At 37.5% G+C, this 26366-nt stretch overlaps 2 protein-coding genes across 15 annotated transcripts in view; one reads left to right on the forward strand and one right to left on the reverse strand.

The window, feature by feature from the left end:
- The first annotated feature begins 10039 nt into the window (after positions 1–10039).
- Positions 10040–26366, forward strand: part of PHC3 (polyhomeotic homolog 3) — a 75372-nt gene continuing 59045 nt past the window's right edge. For 11 of the 14 annotated variants that reach the window (XR_005081406.2, XR_005081407.2, XM_037137439.2 and 8 more), the window contains exons 1-4: positions 10042–10066; positions 12582–12747; positions 16334–16489; positions 17584–17661. Coding sequence is in view for 12 of the 14 variants with exons in the window: in XM_037137439.2 (XP_036993334.1) it covers positions 10053–10066; positions 12582–12747; positions 16334–16489; positions 17584–17661 (414 nt within the window). In the remaining 2 variants the exon portion in view is untranslated. Of the gene's footprint in view, positions 10067–10832; positions 10923–10963; positions 11303–11545; positions 11595–12581; positions 12748–16333; positions 16490–17583; positions 17662–26366 lie in introns of those variants that run through there. The other 3 variants (XM_037137442.2, XM_037137441.2, XM_037137443.2) reach the window with 3 other exon arrangements.
- GPR160 (G protein-coupled receptor 160) overlaps positions 16412–26366 on the reverse strand; it is a 108474-nt gene continuing 98519 nt past the window's right edge. The window contains exon 7 of the transcript XR_008390172.1: positions 16412–16478. The gene's annotated coding sequence lies outside the window, so the exon portion shown is untranslated. The remainder of the gene's footprint in view (positions 16479–26366) is intronic.

Genomic DNA, 26366 nt, shown 5'->3' on the forward strand with positions numbered 1-26366 from the left:
TGCTGGCTGCTTCATTACATGCACGATGTCAATGAGAACAGCCCTCCAGATACAAAACTGCCTGTTAGTTCACCGGTGCATTATGCTTATCACTGCTACTTAGGCCTGACGGATTTTACTGACTTGGTACAGCTTTCTGTTCTGGATAGTAACAAGTTAGGAATCATCCTGTAATGAAATCAGCAAAGCACTCTGAAAACTAAGACTTTTAAAGTAAAGCCCCCATCTTCATTAGATGCTTTAACAGTAGGAATCTTACTTTTTAATTTCTTTTTGGCACTTAGAAAGTTGTAGGAATTCAACAAACACTGAATTATTTAATTTAATGTTGAAATAGTTTTGCATTGGCATTTGTCCACTTAAACACTAAAATTAATCTTAGTGTGGTAGGAAAGAAACTGGCGACACCAAACAAGCAGAGCAAGTCTTTGTTTTCTCTTTGCCTTGTTGAACCTGTGACCTGAAAGATTAGTTCAACTTGCTGAGCAGTCCGTTTCCGCAAGCCCAACATAATTCCTAAGAAGGTCACTGCCATGTTTTCTAACTTCGAATGTTCCAGCTAGACTCATGGGATGGTAGAATTTACTAGTTGGAAGTTGCTTTATATCATCGAGGCCAGTCTTCTCAAACATGCATACAAATTAGGTCATTTTGTGAAAATGAAGATTCTGATTTAGAAGATCTGGGATGGGACAGAGGTTCTGCATTTCAAACCAACTTTCCCACGATGCTGTTGTCACTGGTCCACTGATTCCAATTTAAATAGCAAAAAATCTAGACCTCACTTCACAAATGAAGTCCAGAGAATGTGAAATGGGAATGATTTTATCATCAATCCTATGTTTTCATTCTTTAGCATAAATTTGAAATATCATGAATATGAAACAGAGACTGAGTGATTTCTGGCAGATGAAAAAAATGAACTTCACAAAATTCTGAGTTTTGTTTTTTATTTGTTTGTCTTCCATGACCTAGTCACAGGCTGAAATGCTGTCTGTATTCACTGTTATTGGAGAATCACTTTAGCCCACCCGTAATTTGTTCTTATCACAGCCCATTAACAGGCTCACTGTACTCCCAAAGAGGCCTAACGGTGTACTGAGCATCATGTCGTGGCATATTCTTTCTCATCCAGCAACCTTTTATTTGGTCTTAATTTTATATTTTAACTCAGTTAAACAGTTCCAAAGATACTGGTTATGAAGGCACCGTTCAGTATGAGGCTAGATTATTCCATTTCCTTCTTCCACCTCATAACTAGAAGGCAAGCTTGAGATAAGAACAGAAACAATGCCTTCTTTACTTTCTAAGTAATTTAAAACTGTGACTCAGAGTTCCCTTGAGAGTTAGTTTCATTTACTGAGTTCTTGGGGGAATTCTGCTATGCCTTCTGTACTTTTAATAGAATTTTTAAACTTTTAATAGTAATAGTAAGAAATATTTTTAAAATATACATACATACACTAATTATTAGGTCTCTGGTTTCTCTGTTCTTCTGGGAAAGGAGTAGATCATCACTAGAAAACGAGAGAAGGTGCTTCTTCATTAGAGTCACTCCCCTTGAGCATCTAGAGTAAGCTGCCTTATCGTTTCTGGAAGTGGGGAAATAGGAGGAGACTTAGGCCCAGTGGCTCTTATTCTAAACATGAATTATCTAAACACACAAATAATACCAGAAACATCTGCTCCATGTGCAGTAGGTGCAAGGCTCTACATTTCTTACAATAAAGTATAAAATCCACATTTTCCCCCTGAGTGTAATTGTGGTAGTCTATTTAGGAAGACTGCATATAAACCTGTGATAAAAAAAATAATTCAAGATTATATGACATTCCAAAGCAATAGGGCAGTGTAACACAGATTGCTAATTTTGTGGAAGAGGCAGTTAAAATCTATAAAAATTCAGAGAAAGGAGTGATTATGTACAGGTAGGATGGAGAATTTTTAAAAATCTCTGATAGCAGTTATCTTAGAAGATAAATGTGCTATGAAACAGAACCATTGTCTTTCATCTGGAAAGGCCTTTATCAAGGACTAACTTTACCAAGAGCAAATGCTTTATCAAGGACTAACTGAAAAAATCCTTTGTTAATTTGTGATAGTCAGAATGTAAGTTCCAAGAGACCTGAAACACTCTGGTAAATGTACATGAGATAGACCACAGGCTGTTGTTTAGTCTTCCAAGGTCTGTGGCTCCTTACTGGCCAATGAGGGGGGGTCTATGATCTCAGATCCATTTCAGTCTAAAAATATAAGATTCTGGGACTTCTTGGACACTGTTTGATTGAAAAAATCACTAGACTGTGAACGCCATGCATAAAACTTCCCCAACATTTAGCAAAGTCGATGGCACTTGGTATTTGCTGGTTAACAATATAAATCTTCAATCATCTTTTTATTTATTGACCATGTTTGTTGAGGGTCCCACAGTAGACATGGGGGTAGGAATGCAAAACACTTGCCCTAAAGGAGCACACAGTAGCAGACATGTGCCAACATTCATTTAAAAACTTGTAGTTCAGTCTCCAGTCAGGGCACATGCAAGAAGCAACCAATGAATACATAAATAAGTGGAACAACAAATCTATATTTCTCGCTCTCCCTCTAAAATCAATAAATAAAAATTTAAAAAATCAATCAAAATCTATGAAAAAATAAAGAAATAAAAACATGTGGTAAAGGCAAGATAATTCAATGGGGGAAATAATAGTTTGGTTTTGGTTTTGGTTTTAACAAATGATGCTGGAATGACTGGATAGCCATATATAAAGGAAAAAAGCTGGGCCCCTACCTAAACCATTTTACAAAAATTAACTTACTATGGATCAAAGATCTAAATGTAAGAGCTAAAATTATAAAATTCTTAGAAGAAAACAGAGTAGTAAATCTTTGAGAACTTACACTAGGCAATGATTTCTTCGAGTGACACTAAAAGCACATATGACAAAAGAAAAAGATAAATTGAACTTTATCAAAATTTAAAACATTGATATTTGAAAGGACACCATTTAAAAAGTGAAAAGTCATCCCACAGAAGGGGAGAATGCTCTTGCAAATCATATTTCTGATAAGGGAACCAGATTCGGATATATAGGTAACTCTTATAACTAAACAATAAGACAAATAACTCAGTTTTTTTGGTAGGCAAAGAATTCAAGTAGACATTTCTCCAAGGAGGATACACAAATGACCAATAAAAACATGAAAAAATATTCATCATCATTCATTAGAAAAATGCAACTCAAAATCACAGTCAGATACACTTCGTACCACTATGTTGATTGCAGTCAAAAGATAATAACAAATGCTGGTGAAGATGTGCAGAAATTGGAACCCTCATACATTCTTGTGGGAATGTAAAATGGTGTGGCTGTGTTGAAAAACAGTTTGACAGCTCTTCAAGATGTTGAACACAGTAACCACATGACCCAACAATGTCACTCCTGGTTATGTAATCAAGAGAATTAAAAATATATGTCTGCACAAAAAAACTAGTGCATGGATGTTCATAGAAGCATTATTTATAATAGCTAAAAAGTGAGATCAAACCAAATGTCCATTAACTGAAGAACGGATAAACAAAGTGTGGTATTTTCATAAAATAGAATAGTATTCATCTATAAAAAGAAATGAAGCACTGAAACATATTAAAATGTGGATGAATCTTGAAAACATTAAGCTAAGTGAAAGAAGCCAGTCACAAAAGGCCACTTGTTGTATGATTCTACTTGTATGAAATGTCCACAATAGGAAAATCCATAGACATGGGAAGCAGGTTAGTGGTTGTCAGGGAATAAAAAGAAGGGGGAAAGGGGAAGGATTGCAAAAGAAACAAAATTTCTTTTGGGATGATGAGATGTTCTGGAATTAGATAGTGGCCATGGTTATACAATGTTGTGAGTATACATTGAGTTGTGCATGTCAAACAGATGAATTTTATATTATGTGAATTATATCTCAATTAAAAACAAGCACCTGGTAAGTACTATTACAGAGTGACCAAGTTCAGTGGGAGCAGCTAACTCCATCTGGGAGAGGCTGTGAAGGTTGAAGGAAGAAAACATTGAGCAGAATCTGAAGAACGACACCAGGTGATGGCAGTGGATGGACAAAGCCAGTTTATGGAACAGGCCAGAGCAAGTATTTTGGAGTTGGGCTTTGGTTTCAAAGCTAGTCTTGCCACTTACTAGTTGTGTCATCTTGGACAGGTGATAGAATCCCACTGAAATGAGTATGCTCATCGGCAAAATGGAGGATAGTAATACCTACTTCATGGGCTTGCTGTGCAAATTGGAGATACTGTGTGTAGAACACTTAACAAGTGTTCAACAACTATAGCCTTCTCTGTCCCCCCTCAACTTCTTTATATTGCTATTTTAGGTGGAATTAATGTTGAGTGTAAAACCAGCATGGTGAAAAGGCCTAGCTTATGTCTGAATGGTGAAAAATTCAATGAGGCTTAAATATAAAGTCAGTTGGAAGCAGAGGAAGGTGTTCAGAGTCAGAAAATAAAGACTCTGGAAGGCAAGGAAAGAGCTTTGAATTTAGTCCTATGATTTAGTCCCAAATCAGCTGAAGTTTTAGGGAAAAGACGAATGGAAGATATTTGTCCTTTAGATGAGAACAGAGGAAAGGGTGGCCCAGAATAGACAAGAATGGTAGCACTGTGACCTCAGAAGCAGATGCAGGCTCAACTTCATTAAGTGTAAAGTGAGGCCTGCATCTTAGAGGACTCGAGGTGGCCTACTTGCTGACAATGAGTTCCTAATGATCATTTGATGACAGATTTTCTATATTTTAATATAGAAATATACCTGCTTCCACCAGCAGGTATTTTGGTAAAACCAAACCTTTGATGATTCCAGCAAAAGAAGGCACTTATTGTGGGAGCAGAGTGTAATCTTGAGTCTGAGCTCTCCATGGCAAAGTTGAAAGACTTTGTTCTAATTTTGATTCAAGCAGGTTATGTAACTTGTTCTGTATTTATTTCCCTTTCAGGAAGCAAGTGACAACTTTAACCTAACTGACTTCAAAATATTATGAAAATAAATAAACTTTTCAAAGCCCATTGAAGTTTATTGATGGAAAATACCCTTTAAATCCAAAAATTTCACTATATAAATAGACAGTGAATTATTATTCTTTTCTTGAATCAATTTTTAGTGTCCCCTTCTACCCTTACCCTGCTGGTCTTGCCCTTGAACATTTCTACAATTACAACAACAACAACAAAAAACCTTCTGAATTCTTATTCTGAGAAAATGTCTTTCCAGTATGTTGCAGTAAGAGTAAACTTTAAACACATGTATGTAGTGCACTGTAATTATAAAACACTTTGCCAAACACCATCACATTTAGATTAATTGATTTGTCCCTAAAGCTCATCTGGTAAGGATTACTGTTATCTCTGATTTAGTGATGGTCATTTAGTGATGAATTCATTTAGGTTAAATGAATTGCTGAAGAGCACTGGCTGGAAATGCACAGTTCTTTTTTTTAATCTTACAATGGATGCCTTTAAAGCATGCCTCCACTGTAAGCCACTGTGGAAGTGCTTTGCCTTGATCCAGGCCCCCAAATGGAACATTTAAGATCACATTGGCCTTTACTCTACTTTGCTCTCCTAAGTATTATGACAGACACTGCCAGGGAAGGGTTGATCAAACTGCCAGTAGCATCCAAGGGTGTGAGAGAGGTCCAACCAACCTGACCCTCAGAGTGCTGAGAACCCAGGTGTCTTCTTTGTTTAATTAAATTTACTGGGGTGACATTGGTTAATAAGATCATATGGGTTTCAAGTGTACACTTCCATGATACATGATCATATATTGTATTGTGAGCCTACCACCCAGAGTCAAATCATCTTCCATCACCCTATATTTGGCCCTATTTACCCTTTACTACCACTCTATCTGCTTTCCCTCTGGTAACCACCTTACTGCCATCTGTGTCTTCAGTTTTCTAATCCACCGATGAGTGATATCATGTGGTTCTTAGCTTTTTCTGACTGGCTTATTTCGCTTAGCTTAATGTTCTCTAGATCCATCCATGTTGTCACAAATGGCAGTGTTTCATTTTTTTCTTGTGGCTGAGTAGTATTCCATCGTATATGTGTACCACATCTTCTTTATCTAGTCTATGGAAGGACACTTTGGTTGCTTCCATGTCTTGACCACTGTGAATAATGCTGAAATAAACATAGGGGTGCATATAGCTTTCTGAATAAATGCTTTAGAGTTTTTTGGGTAGATACCCAGAAGAGAGATTGTTGGGTCATATGACAGTTTATTTTAATACTTTAGGAGCATACGGGCAAATATCTATTCTCTCATACTGACACAAAATACTTTACAATGCAGCAGATATAAGTTTAAAAAATGTATACTGCTAAGTTTAAAACTAAAAACTCACCATAACTTTTAAAAATCATAACCTTTGGAAATAGGGTAAGAGGATTATTTTCCTTTACTTTTAGCATAATATGGGGCAAAATAACAACAAAAAGTGAGCATTTATTATGCACTACTGTATATGTACATTATTTCTATTTTTATTTAACTTCAACAATAACTTGTAGCAAATATTATCCCTAGTTTTCAGATTAGGAAACTGGGGACTAGAAAGGCTAAGTAACTTCATTCATTCAGTGCACATTTATTGAGCACTTAATGCTTAACAACTGGGAAAACAACGAACAAAACGTGGAGCTTACAACCTGGAGGTTGATGGGAGTAGTGAGTAAGTAAACCGATATGTACATAACGGAATGTGTGGTGCATTGCTTTGTAATGAAGAAAAGTAAAGTGGCACAGGGCTGAGAAGGCCACGTTAGGGTAGGTGGTGTGGCGTGCTCTCTTAGAAGATAAGTGGGCGGAGCCCTGAAAGAGGTAAGGAAGTGAGATCTGTGTGAAACACTGCCACTGGGGAAGAGCAAGAAGAGCAAAGGAGGAAAAAACAAGGAGGCCAGTGTGGCTGAGGCAGAGTGAATAAGACAAAAACTCTGGGCTCTTTGCTAAGTGTGATGGGAAGCCATTGGAGGATTTGAGCAGTGACATAATCTGATTTACATTTTTTTAATTGACTTTAGAGAGAGAGAGAGAGAGAGGAAGGAAAAAAGAGAAACATTTGTTGTTCCACTTATGCATTCATTGGTTGCTTCTTGTATGTGCCTTGACCATGAAATGAATCCACAACATTGGCATATGGAGACAATACTCTAACCAACTGAGCTATCCAGCCAGATAGTTTTAAAAGCTTATTTAGGCTGATGGCTGAGGAAAAAGCTACAGAGGAATGAGAGTAGAAGCAAGGTGACCTGTTAGAAGCCAACTACTGTGGTCTAAGAGGCAGATGCCGGGCCTAGGCTGATAACAATGGAGATAGTAAGGGTGTACCATTTGATTTGTATTTGGATGATTTCATGTGTTCACAGTAGAGATGAGGTTATATTTTGAAGATGGAGCATACAGGATTGCAAAAGTTCACACAGGTAGCGAGTGGAAGAGCCAAGATTCCTGTCTAAGTTTGTCTGATTCTAAAGCCCTGCTTATAACAACTCGTTCAGGCTGCCATGATGCTAAGCAAACACTAAACAAGAAAAAGCAAAATGAAAGTGAAAGTACATAGTAATGTTCCCGTGCACCTGCACACTTGAAGTAAGGCCTGTGGCACAAGGCAAAAAACTCTGGACTGGGTGGATAGATCAGAGTTCAACTTCTTTTGCCATGGATTCTTCCTCAGTGTGGATCGCATGATGTCTAATGTCCCTCCAGCTTTAATGTTCAGTGTTCCTACTATTCAGCACCTGGGGAGATACAGCTGACTATGTATGACGCCACCCACAGGTATACATGGGAAGATAAGACTGATAAGCTTGTGATTAACATACTGAGAATTGGAAGGACTGGAGACTGCCTTTTCAGCGTCAATACTATTTGGTTTAATAAAAGTATTTTGTTTCAGTATATTACTTTCAAGTAGAAGACAAAGCAAGTCTATGCATAGTGTCATTCCCACTTACAGGGTGTACTAGAATTTTATGCCTCATTCATCCGAATATTCAAGCAGTCAGTCATTTCCTTAACAAGCATTTAAAACTTATTGCATAGTAGGCATGCTCAGTAACACTTATTGAGCAGATTGGCGAACAAAGATCTTGATAAAAAGTTAAAAAAGAACAAGAGGACTTTTTAGAATACATGTTACTTTTTAAGATTTTACAACCATCTTGTAAGGTGTTGTTGTCTCCCCTTTTATGCACGTGATAAAACTAAAACTTGAAGCAGTTCAATCACTTGGCTAAGGTGGCTCACTTGATAACATAATGAGCACAGTATTCATATCTGGGTCTGTGGACTTTTTGTCTTACCACATAGGATTCTGTGAGAGCAATCACAGGCTAGCTGAAGCATAGGACAGTATGTGTGCTGTATTAACCAACCTGAAAGAGTCCAGCATGGGTTGATCAGTGACACAGAATAGAGGTCAGCAAACTTTCTCTGTAAAGGGCCAGATAGTAAGTAGGGCATCACACTGTCTGTGGCCACTACTCAGTTCTGTCCTTATAGCCCAAAAGCAGCCATTGACAGTATATAAATGAACAAGCACAAATGTGTTCTAACAGATTTTATTTATGGACATTGAAAGGTGAATTTCATGTAATTTTTCATTTGTCGCAAAATATTGTTCTTTTGATGTTCCCCTCAGTCATCAGAACATGTAAAAACCATTCTTAGCTTGATTGCTGTACGAAAACAAAAAGCAGACTGTATTTAGCCTGTGGGTTTGTGTTAGTTTGTGCTTGTGATATTGTGATTTATAATAAGTAATATACGGTAGGTCTTCTACCCTATTCATGACACAAGAGTTCCTTGTAATTCCCCCTTCTCAAGGGAGGGGAGGATTGGAAGTTGAATTAGTGACCACCAATAACCAATGATTTAGTCGATCATAATTATATAATGAAACCTTTAAAAAACCCCAGAAGGGCAGGGTTTGGAGAGTTTTGGGGTTGGTGAACCCATGGGATTCCTGGGAGAGTGAGGTGCTGGAGAGGGCATAGAAGCTCTGCACCCCTTCCCACATATTTTGCTCTTCCATCAGTGGCTGTTCTTGGAGGAAAGGGACTTTTTATACTCATTTTTTGTCTTTTCCTGACTCACAGTAGTTGCTATATACCTATATCTATCTATATCTATTAATAAACTACATTAGCAAAGCTGTGGCCATTTCTGCTGTTCCCTGTGGTATTATTCTAGTTTGCAACCCCTACTAAACGCTCAGTACATTCATTTCAAAGACATAGGATAATCAGGATGATTTTTTTTAAGACTTTATTTATTTTTGGACAGAGGGGAAGGGAAGGAGAGAGGGAGAGAAACATCAGTGTGTGGTTGTCTCTTGCACGCCCCCTACTGGGGATCTGGCCCTCAACCCAGGCACGTGTCCTGGCTGGGACTCCAACTGCAGACCCTTTGGTTTACAGGCCTGCTCTCAAACCACTGAGCCACACCAGCCAGGGCTCAGGATGATTTCTTAACCACCCACCACACCAGCACCCTGAACATAATCTTTGAGAGAAAGAAACTGCGGGTTCCGACCCCCAAACTCCAATGCTCCCTAGGTAACAAGCCTTGCAGCCATGAAGGCATCTTCCTTTCCCTCTGAGACCTTAGAATCCAATCCTTCTGATACTTTCTTTCATCTCACTCTTTGCAGTTTTCCTAGGATTTGGTATACTTTATATATTCAAATTTTTAATTTAATAGTTGACACGAAACTTTTCTTATTTTGGTTACAGACCCCCCTCTAAGAGGAAGAAGACCCTAGGCAAGAGAAAGCGAGGAGTTGGAGGTAAGGCACTTGGGAATCAAAACTGGGGAGACCTGGTCAATTCCGGAGGGAGTAGGACCTCAGTTTGAAGCCCGGGCTTGGGAGCCCATGACCCAACGTGACCCAGGGGGCCCCCGGGCTGGGCCGACCCAGCCCCTCCGCCCTCCCGCCGGGGGAGGGGGGACGCATGCGCAGTCTGTGTTAGTGATGGAGGAGAGAAGATGGCGGAAGCGGAGTGAGTGGCTTGCTGGTGACTGATGTCGTAGTCGGGGGGCGAGTGGGGGCAGCGACGTGTCTCTCAAGGGAAAAGCTCAGGGTTCTTTTGCGGGCAGTGCAGGGAAAGGGAGACCCGAGAGCTCCCTTTTCGTGGAGGAGCCCGTTTGGCCCCTTGGGGTTTGGCGGGGGGGCGACCTGTAAGGGTCCAGTTACCTCCAGGCGGGAGCGCCTCTTCCGCGAACTGGTCCTGGATCGGCGGTGCACGGTGCCCAGGGTCACCGCTGGACCCCGGCATCTGGGGTCTTCCGAGGGACAACCCCTGTGGGCCTCTCAGGTGCTGTCATCCCTGCAAGTGGGCCCCGCGGGCAGCCTTGTCAGCCGGGGGCCCGCGGAGGCTGCCTAGGGCTGGGCGGGCACTGCCAGGCCTCCTTCGCGCTCCCCTCTTTCCTGCTCGGATGTCACCACCCTTTCTCTGCGGGAGAGCCCTAGACGTGGGGGTGCTCACCCCTCCCCCGGGAAGCCTGGAGTAGGTGTTCGGGCGTGGGCCTTAGAGCGGCGGGGGCTTCCGTGGGTCTGGCCATGCCGAAAACACCCTGGGAAGGGAAGAGTGTAGATGCGTCCCTAGAGGGCCACATTCTTGTGTGGCTGTGTGATGGTATGCATAGTTAGGGACGCAAACTTAGTAGTGACTGGTAGGCCTCTTGTGCTCCAGGACTGCGGACTGTGTTTTGCAAGCGCTACTGTGCATAGACGGTGGAGTTACAAAAATTGTTCTTTTGTGCCAGGTCTCCAAACGCATTTCAATGGTTTGGCCGGTTCCGCTCACCGATGTTTAGAATTGTGCCTTCAGTTTGGATTCTCTGTGACCATTTTTGGTTAGTTGCTGAACCGCTTATCATAGGGTTTGGGTTTGAGGGTATGGTTGAGCGGAATAGCACTCTAAAGGGACCAGAATTTACGTTGGAAATTTGGTATCACTGGTAGGAGGTTCAGAAGTGTAATGACAGCCTGCAGTTTGGAAAAAGTTTACTCTGTCTACCACTAAATCTCTAAGATGTTGAACAGTTATCGTAAGATGCTGTGATTTGATGATTGGAAGGCAGTTTGAAAAACTGTTTAAATAACCAACCACTAAATCTCTAAGATGTTGAACAGTTATCGTAAGATGCTGTGATTTGATGATTGGAAGGCAGTTTGAAAAACTGTTTAAATAACCAACAGAGAAGCCTAAAGATGTCATTTACTAATCAAAAAAGTAAGTGTAGTCAGCTTTTGTCCCCCACTTTTTTCCTTTCACTGCTTATTAAATGGAGATTTTTTTAAAAACACTTGATTCTCTGAAGAGCATATAAATATTATCTACATGAGTGATGTGAAGAACAAAGAAAACTTTTATATAAAAGGACACAGTATGGGAATGGTGTATGCATACACAATTAGTACCAAATTTCTTTGTCTTTTCTTGAAGTAGAAAGTGTTTTTGTTACATTCTTATCAGTGCTGCTAATGTGAGGCGGGCCAGATTCTTCTTCTCCGAAGAAAGACGGGTAAGAAGGGTAGATAAAACCAGTATATTCCTGTGTGCTTTTCATCATTGTGGCACATTTCTCACCCTACACAAACACTACTTGTAGTTCTAGTTTCTAACAACATCGAGGCCCTCAGAATTGACTTAAAATGTTAGAGTTTATTCAGATACAAATTCCATATGTAATGGAATTCCTTATGTAACAGTGAAGTGAGTTTATATATATTAGAGGGAAAAATATCAGAGTCTTGTACAAAAATGTACTTTACTGTCCATACCTGAGGAAAGTGACATAATTATACTGTTTTCAAAATTTGGGACAGTTTTTTAAAAAGATTTTTTTGGTAAGGAAGTGGGGAAATAATTGTCAGCTTCTTCTCTATTTACGCAGTCAGAGTAATCTGCTAGAAAGTATAACTCATTCTACTTATTAGATGTAGCAAAGACAGTGTGATTTTTAACATTTTTATTACCTTATTTTGTAAAGAGAACTTATTTTTAAAGCAAGTATATATGGTAGCCAAAAACCAAGGTAATTTTCATGAGCCCTTAGGCACCCTATTTTAATATATAGATAAGAATGACTTTTAACTTATAATTAGTGTAGTCAAAATAATGTAAACATAAGAGTTTATGTTTTAAAGTACTCTGATACTGCTTCAGTATTTATTTGCCTAGGTGGTTTAGTATTCACTCATCACCTGTTTTGGTTTCAAGACACTCATCTTCTTTCTATAATGAAAAGTTAAACTTTAGGCCAGACTTTTATCTGAGTTATATATCCTGAACCATTTGAATTCAAATTTAGTTGGCATTAAGTATTAAATGTGACATTTATTTTTGAAGTACTTTTTCTTTCAAAGTGTTTATGGTGACTGTGTGCTGTGTTTTGAGGGCCTTCTTAGAAACTTAAGACTGTTGATTATTTCTTTGGAACTATTAAATATTCTTTAAAACACATCAGATAATGCTTTTGTCAGTACAAACCCTCTGTGTTATCTGCCAGATTTAAGGACCACAGTACAGCTATGGATAGTGAACCGAACCCTGGAACATCATCTGCATCAACAACAAGCAGTAGCACCACCACTACCACCATCACCACTTCGTCCTCTCGAATGCAGCAGCCACAGATCTCTGTCTACAGTGGATCAGACCGACATGCCGTACAGGTATTTCAGTTATAATGGTGGGTAGGCTGAGACTTAGGATATCATTACTTTTGCTTACGCCTAATGACTCTCTTGTTTCATATCCAGTGAATTATATAATGTCCTCTAAATAAGTACAGTTAGAATTGTTAATGTTTGAAATAGTCAGAAAGTTACTATATTTTACTGTGTATAATGTGCACTTTTTTGCCTAAATTTTTGAGGGGAAAATAAGATGTGCATTATACATGGGTATAATGAATATATGCCATGGACATAATAATCCAGTGTGCAGTGCATACCAAAACATGGGTGTGCATTGTACATGAGAATGCAGTATACACGGCAAAATACAGTGTTTAATAATCATTCTATTGAGAGGGCTTATACTTGTCAGAGTGTGGCTTATAAAATATATCAGGAAAATTATAATTGGAAGGTCTCTGGCAGCTGCTACAATGTGGAGTCCCAACATGCAGAATGGCTCTAAGTTGTTTGGGGTTATTTTATATTTGAACCCATAATATAGATTTAGGGAGATCTGTTCAGGTCTGTAGCTGTAGATTTTAAACCTAAGTGCTCTAAGAACCATAACTGGAAGGATATATTCTAAAGCTCTTAGAGGCAGAGGTAGAAAGGAATATTCAATTAGGAAAAATAATTAGGCTCTTCACTTAGTTGATACAATGACGTTTACTTGGTTAACCTTTATAACAATGGAAGTTGAGGCAATCTGGTATTACATGAAAAGAGCATGGGCCTTGCAGTCTGATATGCTCTTTGAGTTCCACTTTCTTTGTTATTAGTAGCTATGAGGTCTTGGGTGGGAGGCACACTAGCCTAAGGAAACTGTAAAATGAAGATGAGACTATCTATTTCATTAGTTACTATGAGGATTAAAGGAAGCATCTAGGATTATGTGGACACATTAAATGTGGTAAGTAATAATCACTAACATTTACTGAACAGTTATGGGCCAAGCATTTGATAAATGTCATGCATGGATTATTAGATACTGTTATTATCTCCATTTTACAAATGGGAAAACTGATGTTTTAAGTAGGCTAAATAACTTTCCTAAACTCACAAAGCTAGTAGATGCTCTCATTTTAGAGTTGTGCCCTTAACCGCTTTGTGAGTTCTTAATTGTTTCCACTATACCAGCTTATTCTTGCTACATTCCCCATAATTGCATTGTATCCTGAAAATAACTTGGCAGTATAGTCCTCTCCCTATTCGTTTTTCTAGAGTGGATATTCCAGGATAGTGGTTATTTAACTGTTGTATGGTTTAGGATTCTGAAGTTACCATGGGTGGAATCAGAATTGTTGGAGACCCAGTCAGTTCAAAAATTCACACTGCGATGCAGAATGTGTTTTCAATGATCTTCATCTTTCTCTGAGGCAAGGATATAGGAAAGAGTATCTAGATCTTTTAACATACAGATGACACGATATTTTAATATGCCATTTTGTTCTCTAGTTTTTCCTGAGCTGTATGTGTTAGTAAAAAATAGTGTTATATATAGGAGAGGAGAAATTGTTGATAATATCATGATAATTTTATATGGTGATGGAAGATTACTAGACTCGGAGTGGTGATCACTTTGTAAGGCATATAGATGTTGAATCACTATGTTGTACACCTGAAAGTAGTATGTTACTGTATGTCAACTATATTGTAAATTGTTACTGGAGGTGCATAGATACAAATATATCCCACAAATAGCACTTACACTAGTTTGTATGATATCATAGAATTGCTTCCCCTACAATACAGTCAAGTCAGTATTTATCGAATTGCCTAAGTAGTTCTTTAATACTTTCCAGCTTTCTTTTTCAGTCCTGTGAATGTTCTTTATCCTTCCAGTTCCTTTAGAGGAACACATAAGAACAATGTGCTATATCTTTAACTTGTATTTAAAAAGTCTCTCTCTCGTGAGTGTAGCATTGAATGCTAGTGAAACATGCTGACAATAGAAAAATCACTATACTCTGACAAAAGTATTTGTCAAATAGATTATGCATTTGTTATGGAATTAGAACAAATAGATTTACCTGACCAAAAGACATACTGTTATAATTCTGAATTACTTAATGCTGGTGTATAATCATAATCCCCTGCAACTAGGGGTCAGAAGCCTCCACTGACTTTGGACAGAAGTCTGTAGCAGATGTAGAAGCCTGTGGGTGGAGAGATGAGATGTGAACACATGAAAACAAACACCACCAGGAAATGTGCTTCATTGGAATTTGGCTAAAGAGATGCATGGCTTTTTGGTTCAGGGTGTCCTGACTCAGACCCTAAAGCTGTAGGATATAGCTTTATAGTAGATACTCCCTTAGCTCTTTGAAGACTCTTGGCTTGATGCTGCTGGGAGGGTTCTGTGCTGTTTCGGCACCACTGTGGGCATGCTGTGACTTCGGGATGTGGTGTAGTCTGACTTACTGGGTTGGACGGATAACGGGTTTTTCTTCATGATTAAAATATTTGACTTTTCTACATTTATCTGTTTATGAAATTTCAGGCTCAGATTTTATATTTTCCTAATAAATAGTAACAGTAACACTTTTTTAACAGAAATGTTTTTTAGTAAGAACAGTTTTATTCTAAATATGTTGAAACAATTGAAACAAGGAATCTGACATTTAAAAAACATTTTTTAATGTTTGAAATATTATATTTGAAGTAGTAATATAGTAATTTCCTAAAAGGTAAATTGTTTTATAATTTTATGTGATATTAATATAGTACCTACTCATTCTGAGTGTTTTCAAATTAAATGAAAGTATAAATGAGAGGGTAAAAATCACCTCTAATCAAGTTACCCATCAGTAGTCTTTTAATGTTTTCCTTAATATTCTTTCAAAATTTTTATTATAAAGAAGACATTTACTCTCTACACTATTTAGTAACCTAACTTTTTTTCACCTTATGATATATTTGGGAATTCTTTTTGTTAATAAATACAGATACATGTGTGTTGTTCAACACAGTAGCTACTAGCTGTATGGGGCTATTTATATTTAAATTAAAATTAAGTAAAATTAAAACTCAGTTCCTTAGTTGCACTAGCCACATTGTAAGTGCTCAGGAGACACATGTGGCTAGTGGCTACCACATGGACGGCACTGATGTACATTACTGTTTGCAAAGGCTTCAGCGTCATACATATTCTCCTCTGCAGCCAAGCTCTGAATTCCACTGTTATTCAAAACGCTTTTACCAGTTTACATTCTTAAGAATATTTATGAGAGTATCTCTTTTCTCAGTTAGTAGTAGTATCTTTTTAAATCTTTATATCCATCTGAAAATCAGAAAATAGTTATCCTGTTTTAATTTGTAAATTGTGGCTAATAATGAGATTGAAGAGCTTTCAAATGCTTGTTTGGCCCCTTTTTCTTTTGTGAATTGACTATATACTGGGTAATTTTAATTTGTGTAGATTAAATTTGTACGATCCTAATGTTATGTAATTAGAAGAGAACTATGTTAATAAGCTTTATGACATTGAATATGAAAGTAGTGAGATTTTAAACTTTCTTTTTTATACTTTATTTTATGGTTAAGATCATGGTTTGATATTGGTTCACTTGACTCATTGCAGGTAATTCAACAGGCCTTGCATCGCCCGCCCAGCTCAGCTGCTCAGTACCTCCAGCAGATGTACGCCGCCCAGCAGCAGCACCTGATGCTGCACACTGCAGCCCTTCAGCAGCAGCACTTGAGCAGCTCCCAGCTTCAGAGCCTTGCTGCCGTCCAGGTGAGATGGAAAGAAAGGCCAAAGTTGACATTATTTGCAGATAATTACAGAAAATAAATAAATTGGGTATTATTTCAGAGTCCACAGATATTTCATGATCATTTTTTAAAGAAATATAATAGGCTGCCAAGTGGAAGTTAATTAAAAAATAGTGGGTATGTTTTTTGTTACTCTGTTACTTTTCCACTGCTTTTTATCTACACTGCAGAAATGCTATGCTAGTGTTGTGCTGTTGTGTGTGAAATTCCAGGTAGAAGAGTGAATACTTAGGGTTACATGAATTGTATTTACATGTTAACAAAAAGATGCTTTTTTCAGTGTGCATATAACTTATACTTACTTAAAAATAAAACGGTATAAAGTTGTTTGTAAGAGGTAAAGTGGAAGTATTCCTTTCCTACACCCACTGCTATTTCCACTCTTTAAAGGTGGCCAGTGTACCAGTTTAATATGTATCCCTCCCGAAATTTTCTGTATAAAGATATGCATATGTACCTTTCTAAAATCTAGTCATACTGTTCCTACTGATAACAGGATGATTTTAATCATTAAATGCTTGTGTTTTAAAAAATATTTTCATTATTCTGTTTATTTAAATAAAATTATATGTGAGGTTTAATTTAATCTTAAATCTTACTAGAGGAGGATCTCAGTTCACTGAACCTGAAAAAGGTTTATTTCTTTGTAAACACATCCCCAGCTGGTGCTTTTTTTGGTAGTGTGATTTTAAATAACATCGAGTTCATGATCTGAGGAAACTGAAACCCACTGGCATTTGATGTCACTTCAGTTTTTTTTTTTGTAACGTTGGAGTGGTGATTCCACTTCGGAGAGGACAGAGGCCTGTAGAGTAAAACTGACAGTGACTGCAGCTATTGAAATAAGATTAGCCTTTTGGTCCTGTTTCCACTGTTCAGCTTTTTTGGTTTTTTTCCTTAATCTGTTTGGCCAAAGCTTAATCCATGCTGACTGTGAAACGAATTGGTTCATTCATAGACATTTTGACTCTCATTGTGGTTTTGTGGTAGCTTGGCATCAGAATGTTTTTAATTTCAGGTTTTTATAGACATATTATAAAGATCTTATTATTTTAGGCAAGTCTGTCCAGTGGAAGACCATCTACGTCCCCCACAGGAAGTGTCACACAACAGTCAAGTATGTCCCAGACATCTGTAAGTGCCCCAATTTTTTCCCTGGATTTAAAAATTTTAATTACCACTTTCCAAAAGTAAACCACTAATATTTGTGAAGCTGTTAATTGTATGTTTGTTGAAATGCTATTTAAGTAATAAGTACCTAGAAATAAGAATGATAAGGTTTAAAAATTCAAAACTAATATTAAACTTCTGAAAATCTGAGCTTAAAAATATTTTTGTATTACTACTTATTCATGTTTTCCAACTCATTGTATTCAGATCTGTTGTGGTTCTAAATGATTGCATTTTTCAGTATGTATCAAAAACCTGAAAGGTACAGTGCAGGGACGTTAGGCCCCGCGTTTACTGTAGTATACTGCAGAGCATCATATCCCTGGTAGACATCTAAATGATACTATCCTTTTCAGCTTACACTTACTTGAGTTATCTGGGTCAGATTTACAAGTATCCACTCAATAGCATAATTTATTTTGAGAAAGGAGTAAAAGAAAGTTGGTTTGCTGTATTGCACATATAATAAACTATGAAATTGTGCAAAGATTTCTAGTTAAAAGAAATTTAGAGGCATGGTAATACTTGTTTAAGTTTTTATTTTGATATAATTTCAAATTGTAAGAATAAAAAATATTTAATCAGATTCACCAATTGTTAGCACTTTGGCTTATTGCATTATCATTCATTTTTCTGTCTACATATTTACATATTATTTTTTTCCGAACCCTTTGTGGGTAAGTTGAGACATGTTCCTTTACTTCTAAATATTTTGATATGTATTTACAATACTGAAAACAAAGTCATTGTTTTACGAAGCCGCATGAAAATAATCACATTCATGAAACTTAACATTGATACAATGTAGTATATGTTAAAATTTCATAGTTGTCTTTTCTCAACGTTATCATAGATGTTTTAGACCAGATCGGTTTTTTTAAAAATCTTTTTAATTTACTGATTTTAGAGAGAGAGAGATCAATTTGTTGTTCCACTTATTTATGCATTCATTGGTTGAGTCTTGTATATGTCTTGGCTGGGGATCAAACTTGCAGCCTTGGAGTATGGGGGTGGTGCTCTAACCAACTGAACTACTGGGCCAGGGCTGGACCAGATAATTCTTTGTTTGGGGGGCTGTCTTGTGCATTATAGAATGTTTAGCAGCATTCCTAGCTTTTCTTCACTTAGATACCAATAGATGGTGGCCCTCCTCCTTCCTCCATTGTGACAGCCAAAAGTGTTTCTAGGTACTGTCTAATGTTTTGGGGGGGCAAAATAGCCCCTGGTTGAGAGCCATTGGGTTAACCTTATAATATCTTTTCCAGATATATTTTCCTGATCCAGTGTGGTTAATACTTTGATGCTTTGTAAAATTAACTCCAGCAGAGTATAGTTAGTTGATTGCTAAGGAATTGAGGATGAACTTGTGTTGTACTTCTTTAGCTAAGGGAAGTATCCTGGAACATAAATAAAACTAATTAAAAAAGAAATTACTTATGTCTTAAAAATGTTAGACTGAAGAAGATGAAAAATCTAAGTAATATAATCTGGCCCTAGGAAGTAATGCTATAGTTATGGTTATTGATGTCAGATACATCTTTAATTAATACATTGGTATTTAAAGAAAGGACTAGCAAGTATTTTGTGGGCTGGTTAAAAACATTGTAGATAAATTCTTTATTCCATGAAATTGTAGAATAACATCAGATGACATAGAGATAAGTGTTTTTTAATTTTTTTCCTTTCACATTATTAAAAGGTATCCTTTTAAAACAATTTTTCTCTCATTATGGTTTTAGTTATGCAATTTTCACAGAAATTAAAATTTCAGTGACTCTGTTAGTTGTTGTTAGGGCTACCGACCGTAAATCAGGCAGCCTTGTGTGATGAAGTATGTTAGAACCTGTGAGTGGAAGGTGGGGAAAAAAGACATAAATAAGTAGGGAAAATGGATTAAAAAAGGAATAATATATCACATTTGCTTTACTTTGTTTCTTTTTTTAGTTCTCACCTAAGGACATTTTTTCATTGCCTTGACGGGGAGTGGTGAGGAGAGAGACATCAGTGTAAGGAACGTTGATTGGTTGCCTTCTGTATACTCCCCAACCAGGGATCAAACACATGTCCTGAGTATGTGCCTGACTAGGAAGTAAACTTGCACCCTTTTGGTGTATGAGATGATGCTCCAATCAGCTGAGCTACATTGGCCAGGGTCACATTTATTTTCTTTTCTATCCCAGCTGAGCGTAGCTCAAGTGAGTTGACTAGCAGTTCAAATTATGATACCCAAGGTTGCAAAATTTAGGTGAAGCTCCCAAAGAGAGGCAGAGTATGGTAGCAGATCTTAGGTAGAGACCGTAATGATCTATCAGGTAGCAGTCTAGGTGTTTTCAGAGTTTTTGTTATTTTGATATAGGTTTCCAGATAAAAGTGAAAGCCATGGGAAATGGTCCAGCCTCCAGTAGGAAAAAAGGGTTACAAGGTATGTTGCCAAATTACCAGCCTAATAGGTTGGGATTTAGAGTAGGAGTGAGATCCCAATGGGGCAATGGAGCATTATATGTATTTTTTAAAAAAACAGAGTCACCCCGGTCAGTGTGGCTTAGTTGGTTGGAGCATTGTTACATAGACTAAAAAGTTGCAGGTTCAGTTCCCAGTTAGGGCACATACCTAGGTGGCTGGTTAGATCCCAGTCAGAATGCATACGAGAAGGCAACCAGTCAGTGTTTCTTTCTCACATCAATGTTTGTTTCTCTCTCTTTCTGTCTCTAAAAAAGGAATGAAAAAATACGTTCTCAGATGAGGATAAAAAAATTAAAAACTAGAGTCAAAATTCAATGATACCACTTAGGGAAACTATGTATGTGGAAAGTCTATTGTTAATTGAATGGATAGATAATTAGCCAGTGTCAGTATCCTCTTCTTTACTCCTATTAGAATGGAGAGACTAATTCTAGAGAATGTTGATTTTATGGTTGATTGGCTCTAAAACTAGTTGGGACTGAGCCTTTAGATGTCTTTGTACTTTAACTGAATTGGGACTAAGGTTTAGTTAAATTTGATTTGCTAAAATGAAACCCAAACTGGTTAAAAACTCTTCTGCCAAAAAAAAGACATCAACAAAGTTAAAAAAACAAAATGTTCGAAAATATATTTAAACCATATTTATCAACCAGTTTATGTTTGTGAAATGCCAAGGGCTCTTTTCTATCAGTAAGATAAACAGTGAGAATTCACAAAAGATCTGCATTGGTAATTTTCAAAAGAAAGACTATTTATGGCTTTTAAACACATGGAAATATACTTATCATATTAGTAATAAAGAAATGTATGTAAAAATAATGAGGGACTATTTTCACTTCTGACATTAGAAAACAAAAAAACACATTGAGACAATACCCATTGTCGGCAAGGATGTGAGAAAGTAAGTAGATGAGCTGATTCACTATTAGTGAGAATATCATTGGTATAGTTTTCTTGATGGTTATTGCCAGTGTGTATGAAAATTTAAACTGTGCGTGCCCTTTTACGTGATACTCTCATTTTAATTGTGTCATTTATTAAAAATGACAAATTATGTAGAAATGATAGAGATAATTATATAAACATCTCAGTTTATAATAGAAATTATAAGCAATATAAATATCTATTGAGGATTAATTAAATAAATGATAGTTAATTTATACAATGGAATATAGCTACTAAAATGCTCTATGTGTATTTACAGAGAGACTTGGATTTTCATTAGGTAATAAGTTGAAAGAAAGCAAGATTGTATAGTATAATCTCATTTAGCTTATCTATTTTATTCTACTATTTTTCCTGCAACTTCCCATTTGGTTCTTCATATCTTCTGGGGTTTTTTGCTAAGAGCATATTTTTCATTTGTTTCAGGCAGGCTCAGAACTGTTCAAAGATCTTTAAAATCTTTGTCAAATAATTATCCCTTTTTATCTTGGTTTTGCCATTTATTTATTGTTTTTCATTCAGCTTGAGAGGTCTTTCTGATTCTTAGTATGGTGAGTGATTTTGGATTGAAACCGGGACATTTTCAGTATTATAAGACTGTGGATCTTATTTAAACTTTCTGTTTCAGTTGGCTTGTGAAAGGGACCATGTGCCACCTTCTTACTGCTATGTGGGGGTAGAAGTCTGGTTCTCCAGTTAGTCTCCATTGACACCCAAGGCAGGGCCCCTTGTAAGTGCTGAGTGACAGTGAGAAGTCTGGCTCCTCACAGGCCCGCACTGATGCCTTCCTGGCTGGCAGGGATGGGATTGCTCTTTACTTCTGCTCACATGGTCCCCACTGATTCTGCAGGGATCAGGTGGGTGGTCCGTTACTGCCTGGGTGGGGTGAAAGTCCTGGCCCTCTACCTGGCCTTCTCTGACACTAGCCCTTTGGAGGGACTTGGAGTTTTGGGGTGCCTCATTACAGCCTGGTGAAGATGGCAGTCTAAATCTTTGTTGGTGTGGGTGGGGCTGCGATGTTTTCTGTGGTGTTTAGCTGAAGTAGAGCAATTTTTTAAAGTTTTCTATGTTGCTAGGCTGGCCCTTTCCCAGTCCTTCGGCTAAGAGCAGCTTTCATTAGGCCTTCTTTTTGTCTACATCCGTTGGTTTTTCTGTTACTGACCTCTTTAGCTCCAAGTTTGGGTTATACAAGACAAAAAGAAAACCCAGGGAGTTCACAACCACATTGTTCACTGGGCCTTGAGGTCTGTAGCCAGTCTGCATTTATCCACTTTTTGGGATTGTCTTATGTTTATTTTATATGTAACATCTAGGGTTTTTAGTAATACTTTGGGGGAGGAATAGGGAAAAGTATGTCTATTCCATATTCCTGAAAACAGAATTCCTGTCTTAACTTATTTTTTAAAGTTATATCTATATATCTGATTATGCAGGAAGAAAATTTGTAATACACAATAAACTGTTAATCAGTGGGTATCTCTGAGGATGTAGATTGAAGAGCTTTATTTTACTGTTTATATTGCCTAAATAAAATATGAATATAATTTCATTGTCGAAGAGTCAGACAATCCAAATGTATAGAGTAAAAGTGACACTCTCTCTTCAGTAGTCCCTTTGCCCTGGTAAAGTTTTTTGTGAAGCTTTCCCATCTTCCTGTCTGTTTCTATACATAAATGTAAATAGATAGGCCTATGATTAATTTTATTTGTTCTCATGTAAATGAAGTGCCATTATTCTGTATATACTGTCTCTTCTTTGTCTTTGGGCATTTTCAGCTGGAATGGATTATGTGGCTGGAAATTGCCATCGTAAGTCTCTAAATGACACAAGGGCTGTTTGGGTCTCATTCCCTTTCTCTTTCATTGTTGTTTTAGTCCTGAAGTCTGCATTAATCCCAGATGTTTTACTTTAACTTACTGTATTTTTCTATCAAAAGGGAAAAATCTTATTTTTGATAGGTTTCTAATTGTGGTGCTAGATGACAGGAGTTTTTGAAGCCCAGTTAGTTTTATGACTTTGTTCTTATGTTCTTACATGAGTATTCACTCAACAAACATTTATTGAGCATTTGGGAATGCAGCAATACAACTGACAAAAATCTCTGTCTTTATGGAGCTAAGAATAGAAAGATAGTAAACTAATATATAAAATGTCTGATGGTAGTTAAGTGCTATAGAGAAAAATAAAACAAGGAAAGGGATGAGTGAATTTACTACTTTTAATTAGTTAAATAATTAATATTATGTTACCATATAAATATGGTATTTGAAGGAGGGTGAGAGAGGCAAGCATGCTAAAGGAACAGAACAGAGGGCAGTGTGGCTGGGGTGGACTGAGAGAGTGGGAGTGTGATTTTGGGATATTTGAGATATCGTAATCTAGTCACGAGATTATAAAACCCTCGGGTTTTCCCGGGGATGACTTCGGAAACTGTTGGAGAGTTATTCCAGTAGGGAGGTGACATGATCACATGCAGGTTTTAACTGTAACGTGGAGAGTAGGTTCTAAGGTGCAAAGGTAGACAAAAGCAGGGAGTCAGGTTAAGTGGTTCTTGTAATAATGCAAGAGAGAGTTACTGGTGGCTTGGACCATGATGGTGACAGTAGGAATGATGAGAAGTGATTAGCCAGATTCTGAATATTTCTTCTCTAATATTTTATTATAGAAATTTGTGTATGTGTTGAAACTAGAGCTAACCGGATATGCTAATGGATTGAATAAAAGATGTGAGAAAAGGTGAAGAGTTGAGGGTTACTCTGTGTAGTATTTTGGCTTGAGTATCTGGAAGGATCTGCCAAAGCAGATGTTGGAGAAGAAAACTAGGAGTTTGGCTTGAACGTTTTAAGTTTGTGATGTATGTTAGACAACTACCTGTAGATGTTGAGTAGATACTGGATATATGAGTTTGAAGTTCATGTGGGAGGTGTGGTAATTATTGATGTCTTGTGCATCTCGCTGAAAATTGAAGTCACAAGAGTGCATGATGACTTCACTAGAAATTATGGAATATTATGAGAGGAAGTTTGGTAGAATGGAGATGAGGGACCTGGGTTCTAGTCTTAATTCTCTAACTGGTGATGCCTTTTAATTCTCTGATGACTGGTTTTCTTTTATGTAAACTAATGGCAGATGGTTTTTAGTTTTCCATGCAGATATGCCTAGGTCTAGATCAAGGAGAAAGTGCAGAAGATGGTGCTATGCACTAAATTGCTTCTCCCCAAAATTCATTTGTTGAAGTTCTAAATTACATATGACTCTGTTGGCAATAGGGCCTTTAAGGAGTTAAGTTCAACCAGGTCATAATGGTGGATCCCTGATGCAATAGACCCCCTGTTCTCATAAAAGAAGAAGAGACACAAGAGAGATACCTCTGTCTCTCCCCACCCCTTCTGTGTGTGTGTGTGTGTGTGTGTGTGTGTGTGTGTATCTGCCATGGGCAGACACAGTGAGAATCCATCTGTAAGCCAGCAAGAGCGCTCTCACTCGAAACTTAAATTGACTGATGCCTCAATTTTGGACTTCCCAGCCTCTAGGACTATGTGAAATAAATTTCTATTGTTTACCTTGTAATGACAGCCTGAGCAGAGTCAGATATATGGGGCTCTGGGCCTTGTCCTAAGCAATAGATAAAACAGTTCTGTGATCTGTTTAAGTCTGGGAGTTCTGGATAAGATTACATTTAAAGAAAGGTTTCTATTTAAAAAAGTTTGAGAACTATTGGTTTAGATATTAATCCAAGATTCTGTTCGTGTTTTTTAAATATTTGTTTATATATATTACAAAAACAGTGCCTTTCACAGTGTAGGTGTGTGTTTGTTGAAAGACGAAATTATTAGGATATGTAATGCATAATACTAATTTTAATGCTTGATTATTGAAAGTGGATTGTCTGCAATGCAGTGAATCATTTCAGGACATGTTCTGATTGTCTGTTACTACGTTATAGAAGAGGGTCTATACCCCTATCTCAGTGATAAGATCCTTTTGTTGCCAGTTTGTAGGCAGACACCCAACTAGCAAGTACCGTGTAACTATTGTCTAAGTTGTGCTAGTTACCCTGGGGTACAGATGACTCAGAGTCCCTTTCTTCAGGAACAGAAATAAACACATGAAGAACTATGCCTAAACATATCAAATACTAAACAATGTAGCAGTATATAATTAAGTGATAAATGCTATGGGAGTTAACAGAAGAGAGAGCTTTGGGAATTGGAGTAGTTGGGGAAAGCTGCTTCTATGAGACTTAAGTTGAGCTTTAAAAAATAAGTACAGCTTTGGCCAGGCTTGGCCATAGCTCAGTTGGTTAGAGCATCATTCCGATAAGTGAAAGTTGTGGGTTTGATCCCCAATTAGGGCACATACAAGAATCAACCAATGAATGCATACATAAGTAGAACTACAAATCACTGTTGTAGCTTTGGCTGCTGAGGTGCATTTGGCTGGGCGTTGTACTGCAAAGCCAAAGATTGTGGGTTTGATCCTGGTCAGAGCACATGCCTGGGTTGTGGGTTCAGTCCCTGGTCACAGTGTACACAGGCAGCTGATCAATGGTTCTCTCTCACACTGATGTTTCTTTCCTCTCTCCTTTCTCCCTCTCTCTAAAAAAATAAATAAAATCTTTTTTAAAAATGTAGAGTTTGCAGAAAGGAGGACTGTTAATGAGCTCATGATCCTGAAATAGCAGTGCTTAGTTTCAGGAATTCATTCCTGAGTGGGATTCTGTGTTAGTGGGTTTCCCTTCCTCATGGGGATTGTCTGTGCCAGTACTGCCTTACTGAATGCCAACTTGGTGTCAGGCATGGTGTTCAGTGCCAAGGATTCAAAGTGAACAAAGCTTTTAGGGCACAGCGGATTACAGGATGCAGAAATGTAAGTAGTCAAAAGCATTATGATAAGACTTTTATTTTATTGGAGTATCTCATAATTCTCTGAGAAGGGTATATGGAAGATAAACTTGGAACCTTATAGGCCTGAAAATTCCCTCCCCACACACACCTTTTTAAGTAATTGTGTTTATATAAGTCCAACACTGAAAATAATTTTTTTTAGGAAATTTGAAAGCCAGTTCCACTGTTTTCAGAATTTTATCATTGCTGAAGAAAAAGCTGATGATAAGTCATTATTCCTCTGGGACAATTGGTTCTTTCTCTCTTCAGTCTTTTAGGTTTGCCTTTTTTCTATACTTTTATGGAGTTTTGTGAGAATATATCTAGATGTCAGGACACTTGTTGGGCCGGCCCTCTTAGTGTGAAAACTAGGTG

This window comes from Artibeus jamaicensis, unplaced genomic scaffold (assembly GCF_021234435.1).
Source record: "Artibeus jamaicensis isolate MK-2021 breed Jamaican fruit bat unplaced genomic scaffold, CSHL_Jam_final scaffold_474, whole genome shotgun sequence".
In the NCBI taxonomy this organism is placed as follows: domain Eukaryota; kingdom Metazoa; phylum Chordata; class Mammalia; order Chiroptera; family Phyllostomidae; genus Artibeus; species Artibeus jamaicensis.